This window comes from Homalodisca vitripennis, chromosome 4, assembly GCF_021130785.1.
Source record: "Homalodisca vitripennis isolate AUS2020 chromosome 4, UT_GWSS_2.1, whole genome shotgun sequence".
Lineage (NCBI taxonomy): Eukaryota > Metazoa > Arthropoda > Insecta > Hemiptera > Cicadellidae > Homalodisca > Homalodisca vitripennis.
In genome coordinates this window covers 85,036,807-85,046,581 of record NC_060210.1, presented here as the reverse complement: position 1 = coordinate 85,046,581, position 9,775 = coordinate 85,036,807, and the positions used below count along the sequence as shown (strand labels likewise).

At 32.3% G+C, this 9,775-nt stretch overlaps 1 protein-coding gene across 1 annotated transcript; it reads right to left on the bottom strand.

Annotated features, from left to right (window-relative positions):
- Window positions 1–877: 877 nt before the first annotated feature.
- Window positions 878–9,282, bottom strand: LOC124359676. Its single transcript, XM_046812616.1, has 2 exons — window positions 9,098–9,282; window positions 878–5,397 (listed from the first exon to the last, which is right to left on the bottom strand). Exon 2 carries the CDS (start codon window positions 5,391–5,393, stop codon window positions 4,122–4,124), a length of 1,272 nt encoding a protein of 423 aa, XP_046668572.1. The 5' UTR covers window positions 5,394–5,397; window positions 9,098–9,282; the 3' UTR covers window positions 878–4,121.
- Between the last annotated feature and the right edge of the window lie 493 nt (window positions 9,283–9,775).

Here is a 9,775-nt window from a genome sequence, read left to right as displayed (position 1 = left end):
CAAAACCTGAAATAATAATTACTCACAATTTTGTTACCCTTTAGTCATCTTAATCATGAACACTGAAAAAAGGGTAGTTCAATTAAAAAATATCAGAGGACCCTATCGTAATACATCATAAGTACTTTCACTAAGAAATCTATGAACTTCGACTTCCTATAAATTGTTATAAAAAAGTTCATGGGTTACTGAAATCTTAGGAGCTATTCAATCAAATACACGAAATGTTCCATATATATTGCGAGCGTACACGAAATGTTCCATATATATTGCGGGCGTTCCGATAATATGTGCTAGTAATATACTAATATAACAAATTATTATATGAAAACAGCTGTTTGGTAAGTGATCTCATCGAAGGGTTAACAAACACCCACACTGTGGAGTTATGACAAGACCTAATATTCAGAAAATGAAAAGAGGAGAGCATTGTAATAAACATTGTATAGTCAAAAAGGAGATTTCCATGAAAAATAAGAAGATTTTTCAAAAAGCGTTTAAAAAGAAAACACCTATTTATTATTGCTAATAATAATTTAAAGAATTTTTTTGCTCTTTATAAAGTTTTAATAGCTTTTATCCTGGCTAAACCACATTATAGAGTTAAGTAACTCCTGAAATATTCGAATCACGATTATACATTGGATAAAAATGGCACGGTTTTGTTTTCTACCTTTAAATGGAATTTAAAGGGAAACATCTGTTATAAATTATTACTAAAACCATGCATTGCAGTTTTCATTATTTTCTCGTAAATATAGGTTTGGATTTAAAATCTGCGACGAGTTTAATAATTTTAAACTTCGACATACAGATCAATCAGAATATTTTACAGGAATTTACCTAATAAGTCGGAGCAACTATTACTAATTGCTGGTTAGTATTTCAATCTCAAATAGCTTTATTCATACAAAATGTACATTAGTTTACAATGAATAGTGTAATTTGTACATTCTAATAAACATGACTTCTTAAAAATAGACCTTACGTACTACACAATCATTTTACACAATATATATGTACATGTTGCAAAACTCTTCAATTTAAAATAGCACTCCGTTAACTATACAATCTCCTAATATATGCTTAAATGTGTTATGTTTTTCTCTTCTTATAACATTGTAATGATTTAACAAATTAACTGGTATATGTAGGCTTCATGTTGTAAATCTCTAGATTATGATGTAACTTTTATTTCTAATAGTTTACGGATGTATTTAAAACATTTCATCAACGTCTATTGAATTTACTTTACACTTTAAATTTGTCAGGTGACAGGTATGCAGTGACCAACAGTTATCACGTCAACTACAAGTAAAAAAAAAAAAATATCTAATAAAAAGTATGAAAGGTTCTATAACTCTGATGATGAAAGTGACTGAGCTTTTAAAGTAGTATCAGCTGATTGTTGAGACTATGACATGTTACTTAGCAAATATTACACAAACGTTCCTGAGAATGCGTGCAATGCTTTATGTACCAAATAGTTCAATTTATTTGCAATTATTCATCAGTTCCAAATTATTGAGTTCTGTACCGCATCTTGGTACCTTATGTATATACAAACTGAAAGAATATAATAATAAAAATGCTTGCATAAGAATGGAAGTCAACTTCTTATGAACCCTCCCCACCGCCCAACGACGAATATCCAAGAATGTAATCACTAAGAAAAAAATTAAATTAACTTGATTTTGTCTATTTCAATATTTGGTATTTTATAATTTATTTGTGTGTATAACATGTTTATAATATTTTTTTAAGTTTTATGTATACTTCTTTCAATTTAAGCAGTATTATGTTTATTTTTAAACCTTGCTGTGTAAGTTTACAGAAGGCACTCTAAATCAGAATAAAGAAGCGCTGTACGCTCAAAAATAACATGTCTAGGTAAACAATGTTGAATAACAAACCGTCCTTGAGTAAGGAATTACAAATGTAATGAGTAATACTTCACTTGAGGATGCTTGTTCAGCAAATAGGTTATTTTTAAAAAAATGTGTTTGTTTTGCCTTAATCATAATTAAAATTTAAATTTAAAATAAAAAAAAATGTTCTAAACATATATAAAACGTTGAATTTGTGCAAAAACATTTAGATGGCCATCCCAATGACGGTTCCAGTTAATTAAACATAATTTTTCTTAAATGAAAATGTTCACCAAAATATGGACAGTATTTAAAACTCAGTAACAATAAAAAACATTAAAATATAATATTTAGATATTTTAGAGTAAAATTAATCACTAGTTGAAAACGTATTGTGTCATTCATTTTTGAATACCAAAAGCAAAAGAAAGTATGCTAGCAGGTATGTTAGTGGGTGAAGTGCACCCAGACGCGCTCTCTCACATGTGCAGACCTCATACAGGCGAAATGTTATATTGCTGTAGTCTGTCTTACTCGATTATGAATAATAAACTGTTCTGAATATCACTAAGATATATGTATCTTCTAGCCTTAGTAATACTTAAATGTTACGGTCACTACAACAATGAAAATCGGAATTGTTGTTTTATACACGGAGGCACTTACACTATGGGGTGAGAATCAATCTTCACTTTTAAAGAAAGCAATATACGAGTAAACGTTTCGTAAAATGTTTGAGGTGTTCCTCTAAGAATGGAACCGTTCGCAAGCCGAACTAAATTTGGAGGGCATGAAATTTGAGTAGCTACGAAATTCATTTTAAATACCAAATTTAAAAAGTTGTTTATAGGTCGCTTATTAGCTTCAAAAGGTCGCACTTAAAACTAATCATTGCATACAAGAATACGTACAGACACTGAAAATAATTTTACAAAAAATACCTAACTGGAGAAGAAAAGTTGTCATAGACAAAGTGTGGTAAGTTTGTAAACGCAAGAAGATGCTATGTGATTGATTGAGCATTTGCGAAGCCTCGAGAGGGCAGCACAATTTCCATCTTTGTGCAGATATCTCGAGCTTCATTTCTTCGTAAGCAACATCGATTTCGCTAATTGACTCATGTGATTTGACTGAGCGTTAGCGTATATTTGTACACTGGTGTTATGAGTAAATCATGATGGCAACGAGAAAACTGGTAGAATAAATAAATTTTAAAACAAACTGAGTAAAATGGTAGCCAAATGAAATGAGCTATAGACTTGTAATATGTTGCGTACTCCTATCTTGGTAATGCTTAATAAATAGTTACAAAATATATTATATCCGAATGTATACATACAACATCACACAACACAATACATATGATCTTATTAACGTTACTTATAAAAAGAATCTATATGCCTAACAAGTTTAGCAATACTATTATCAACTATCGTTACCTTGAAAGCAATGAAAGCCTTTTCCCTATAATATCTGGTCATAACTACATTAAAGATACAAGTCTAAATTATCAATTAACTTAATATTAAACCATCGTGTTTATGAACAACTTGTGCTTGGTAGTAACACTTATACTGGTGTCTAAATTTACATACAAAACGGTGTTATTTTAAAATTATAATTGTACACGTATCAGGGATTAAATCATAACTTGAGAAATTAGTCTTTTTTTTAGCTTCGGGCACCTTGTGTAAAACATAATCAAAATGATATGTTAAAAGATTTTTTGCAGATAACATTTAAGACATTTTTGAACACATCATAGATAAAAAATAACTTTCTGTTCGAAGTGTGAAATTTTTATCTAGAATTATTTATACTTTAGATTTTTATTCAAAATTATAACTATTGATCTCAGCTGATAATAAAAAATAATAATATTTTACTTATTAAGGTTTTTTGAGGCATTTACCTAAAACAATAAGTAAATTGAACAATCTTATCGGATGTTTACTATCTAAATACTTCCACTTAGTTAAACATTTCTGAGTCAATAGTTTAGAATATCATGATCCTTTTCCTACGTGGGAAAAATTTATATAATTTTGTTAAAGGAGGAAATAAAATTTTTATTTTGAATTTTTTGAAACAATTCTTACTTTAATTGGATATTTACTAAATATAATTAACTATAAGGCATATGCTACAACTAAATATTTGTGCTATTCATAACAAACAACTTTACGAGTACATTACAAATTAAGAGACCTCAATAGATATTTATATATTGTATATTAGGCAAGAAAAAGTTACTTACATTTTAGATTTTATTTCTTTAACTTTTTCCGATATATAATCGTAAACACCTAGCTTGCCATACACATCAAGAATCTGTGGATAATACATGTCAAAATAAAGCCCTGTGTAAGCTGTTTTGTAGAAATAACTGTCCTTGACAGATTCAGATGAATATCTGACTGTTAAATATTCTTCCATATCCACAGCAGAGTCAGTTAAAGTCATAGGCAAACCACAAACCCAATAGAACATTAATGGACTAAGATGAGTTAGTTCTGTTTCCAACTCTTCTATAGACAACTTTTCAGGGCATCCTAATTTTGCAAGATTGCCATTCAGTAAGTCGCAGTACATTTGGTACAGGTCATTTAATCTATTTTCACGTACTTCCATGTTGGCTGATACTGTCAAGAACATAACAAACTCAAGTAGAGGATAGTTCAATTTAACGCTCTGGAAATCCAGGATTTTTATTCCCACAGGTTCTCCGGAGTTGTCATATTTAAACATCATATTCGTGCACCACGGATCATCTTGTGTTAGAGTTCTAAGGGCTTTTGATTTGTAGTCGTCCAACATATTTTTATAAATTGTCCAAAACACATCGTTCTCACTGGCTGCTATGATGACCTGAAACTGTTTTCTGTAGTCCGGTTTGTCCTCCAAATAAGCAGCCATACAGAGAAGTGAGTTTGCCATCGACACTTTGAATTTTTCATTCACTGTTATACTGTCCGTATCAAAACTTTCAATCAATTCAGGATTACTTCTGTGCACAGCAACCCCAAGAGCGTGAAGCTTAGCTGAAGCCTCTGTGAAAAGTTTGCAGTGGTCGAAATCGAGGAGTTTGCGGCGATCAACCATTTTAAAGCCCGATACACTAAGATCTTCCATTACCAAACATAACGGATTAGGAGATTTGTAATGTTTAGGGACAACGTCGTGCCTGAGAAGTTTGTAAGTTTCAGAGATAAACTCGCAATAATACTTTACCTCATTGAGGCACACTTGTTTCAAGATGTCTCCCAGCTGTTGCACTACAACAGAATCTCCAGACAGAGGTGCTTTTAAGATTAAAGATATAGAATGTTCAGTAGTGTGCTCATTGGGTTTCTTATACCGGATATTTGCCCTAATTATATCACTTCCGTAGTTGTTTCCAGGGGCGACGGCACACTCGAGCTCGTGACTTGTCACAGTAATCCCACCAAAGTTGTCTTTGTCGGACTCGAGACAGGATTGAAGGAAATCACCAGTTAACCACTCAGGAAAGCTCACTGCTGCCATTTTCCTGAAACAGAAGTGCTTTACTCGTAAAATGTGAGTAATGTAAGAAAATTAAAATTAGCATTTCAATTACAATGTTTTAATAGTCTTTGTTGTCTATTAAAAGTAAAAAAAGTAAAGTATAGAATGCCTGATTTGATCTTGCGAAATTAGGACCAAAATGCCTTCTCTGACACTTAACCTGGGGACTAAGTCTTAAAGGTAGCTTCTGATCCACCACCAATGGATCGGTAAGGGGGGTGTTTGCAAGGACATGATTGCTCAGCGATTGGTCATCCATCCAAGCAGCAGCCACGCTTGACGTTGCTTGAATCGATAATCTTGCTATAACCGCAATACCTACTACACTGCGCTATTTACTTAGTACAAGTATATAAAAGTCCAAAACTTACATATTTGTTGACTTCAGATCATAAACTCTTCTCGAAACACCCCCAAACGTTAAAGGCGGCCAAAAAACGTATTATTGTCATATTTCACAAATAAAAATTGTTTATATTATTGGAATAAAATCAAAATTTAACTCCTACTATGACCACATATCTGGAATATGTTTTATTAAATCTGCAATTTGAACAAATACGTGTATACTCTGCCCCGATAGCCGTGCCTCTGAAGGATCAAGGTCATTCGCCAAACCTAGCGTTCACGCACGCGCTCCCTGCACAGCCACCGACTGTGTTCCTAGTGTACATTGTTCGGTTTTATAATTGTTATTAAATTCAGTTAGTTAGACAGTAATATTATAACAAACAGGTCTGAAGGTCGATGTAAGAACTATTAATCACATTAGGTATAACAATTAAGTCTATATCTTTCTTACAAACTTCCAACTTTATCCACTGTTGTGTACATTACAGGAATTAGAGGTATCAAATTTCATATCAATCCGTCTAGCCCAAGAATACTGCACAGCTAATAATCTTGCATTCAATGAAAGCAAGACCACACAACTTATCTTGGGTAAGGCAAAGAGGGACGTATCTGGACCACCTAACATTGAAGCCGTCGAGTCAACAAGGCATCTGGGAGTGATCCTTGACGACGCTTTGTCTTGAAAGGACCGCGTGAGTGATCTGTGTCTGAAGCTTAGCTCTGCAGTTTTCGGGATTAAACGAATTCGGACATTAAGCACACCCGGAGCAGCCAAGATGGCCTATCATGCCCTTTTGGAGAGCCGTCTTAGATATGGTATAGTTTTCTGAGCTGGTTCATCCAGAGAAAACGTGCAGAGTGTCTTCACACTTCAGAAGTGGGCAGTACGGATCCTGGCTGGACTAAAGCCAAGAGAAAGCTGCAGGGACGCCTTCAGAGATCTCCATATCCTCACTGTCCCTTCAATCTACATCCTGGAGTTGATCTTGCATGCCCACAAACTGGTACCAACGAGGCATGACAGCAACCACAATTACGGGACTCGGAACGCGCTGGACTTCAACCTACCGTACCATAGGACGACTCTCTATTCCAAAAAGCCCACATATGCAGGAGCAAGGCTTATCAATCGACTGCCGCAGGAGATAAAGAGCGGAAACCCCAACACTCTCAAAACAAGACTTCGGAATTTGGCTGCTTAGAGACCCTCCATATGACCTAGAAGAGTTTTACCAGCGTGCCAGCGAAAGACTATAAACTATTTTACTTATTTGTAAAACTGTGACACCATTCTTAGCTTAAAGCTGTCGAATAAAGATATTTGTATTGTATTGTACATGTTTTATTGTAAGTAATTCCTTTCTTAGTATCGTTAATTTGTATTTATTTTTTTTCACAGTTATTACTATTTCCTTATAGTATTAATATTATATATTTGTTATTATCAAGTTTAACTTAGTTTCAAAAATATTTCTTTTTAGAGGGTAAATCCAAGATTTCAGTTTAAATTTCGTATATCAAAATTAATTTTCCTCGTGGTATAATAATATTTAAAGGCATTATACTTTAGGCATTTTACACACACACACACACACACACACACACACACACACACACACACACACACACACACACACGCACGCGCACACGCACGCACGCACGCACGCACGCACACAATAATATATACGAAATACTTAATAATAATAATGTATTATTATATATCATACTTAATATTAATAACAATGTACAATGTATTCTTTTTTATTTTACATTATGCAAGTTAATACATTTACAAACATAATTTCTGGTTAACTATTACTAAATCAAGTCCACGTTAAAAAATTATGTGGAAGTAACTATTTTTGTCAAATAAGATTTCAAAATTGTTGACTTTATAAATGTTTGAAAGTGTTACAATTATACTAACATGCCAAAATTGAGGGTTATTGTACCATCAGTGTTTTGGAACCAAATATCTAAACTAATAATGCATCTTCAGTTTGAAATTTCAAAATTACAGCACCATGTAAAATCTGCCTTTCTTCCGGCTGAGCCGGAAGGAATATTTGTAATATATTAGGTAATTAAAAAGCACTTTTATTCTTTTACTTTTGACATATCTCTATAGCGGCTATCAAAGTTTGAAAATAAATAGTTATATATACATTATTAGTCATAATAGCGCAAAACGGAAATGTGTTTTAGAATTCAATACAATAATTTATCTTCTAATGAGTTTTAAATAACTTGCAAGATGACATGATAGCTGTACAAAGTTATGCAGCATTGCAGAAATAATTGTGAACACGATAACTAACGTAGTTCTTAATAGGTTCAGACCAAACATTGTAAATAGAAAGTATTTGAATAGATTTTTTAGTGTATAGTTAGTCAATATTAACAAATAAAAAGCTTCAAGACGGTGGTCATCCGCTTTCAAGCATTCAGATAAGTGTTATCTCGGGTATTAGACACGATAAACCAAAAGTGATATTTTCCATAAAATTGTTAAATAATTCCAAGCAAAGTTTCTTCCTACTTATTTTTATATAAATATTATTGTTTCAATATGGTAGCAGGTTAAATGTATGTAATACATAATCAATACAACTGAACCGTTATAAGTGAATATTTTTGAAAAAATAATTTTGGATTAATAGTAACTGAATCAAGTCAACGTATATGTATATAAGGATCATGTATTATATACGTTTTCTGGCTATGATGCTTTTGAAATATGGAGGCCAAAATGTGAAAATGCTATGTATTTCCCGGAAATGCTGTCATGAGATTTTGTTGTTTTGTTTTGTTTTTGAGTTTGCAAAAGGCACATTCTTATAAAATCTACCTAAAACTAAAACAAGTTTATTCTTAGTTAAATTTTTCAAATTGGTAAAAAATTATTATGTTTAGGCTTCCACGTGAATCAAGTTTCTCAAAATACCATTCGAGATTACTGTTATTGCTTTTTGGATTTCAGTTATATTGCTTCGGCAAACCTAAAACTGTTATGCTCACACGAATTTGTTTACAACGGTCGTTGCTACAAACGAAGCTATTGTTACAACAATCGCTGTTTCCATTATTATTATTATTATTATTACATTATACATATTTATAAACAACCATCAGAATTAAAACACCCGTATAATTTAATCTGTTAGGATTATTTTTAAATTGTCTATTTGCGAAGATAAAAGAACAAGTTCATATTGTAAATGGTGCATTCAATGTATAGGAGTTGAGTTGCAAATAAAATATGTTGCACTATTTAATTAAATGATATTTAACTAAATCGCATTACGTATCCCATCATATTAATTCATTACCTTTAACTATCGTCGTATTGTTCGCTCACAGAAAACAGTTTTAACCGAGTATTTTTATCTCATACATAATAATACAAATACAGTTTGACACAACAGCACTACACGAACACTACTAAGATCAACACATAGACGGAAGACTGAGCTGTAGCAGTCTTGTGGGAGTGAGTGGTTTAAATTGAGCGTCACTTGGTAGATGTGAGCGAGGTCACTTGATAAGATGATGCTGCTGTTTTTAGTGTATCAAGTGTTAGTGACACTTGATACACTATGCTATCACTATGTTAGTGACACTTTGTATAGATTATGCTCGTCATCGGGCTGAGGGCATTCTGCGCAACTTGTGTTTCCTGTTTGTCACGAGAGAACACTTGAAGATGATCATTTTTAATTTAATTATTTAAAAAGCTTTTTTATTTTTATTAAAAGCATGTTCACTCGTATAAATTAAAATGTAAATAGCCTATTGTTTATATTATTACATTTAATATAATAAAGAAATTATTTGTATTCGAAGAGTGTACATTTAAACGATAGAAAATGAGTTTTGAATTATTGGGCCAATGAATATTGTTTTTATTTTTTGAAGAAAATTCAATTAGAGAATACCGTAAGGCTTTCCTAATCAGAGGTAGAGACAATGCCAATATTAGTAGTTGCGAAATATTACCTTCTGCAAAT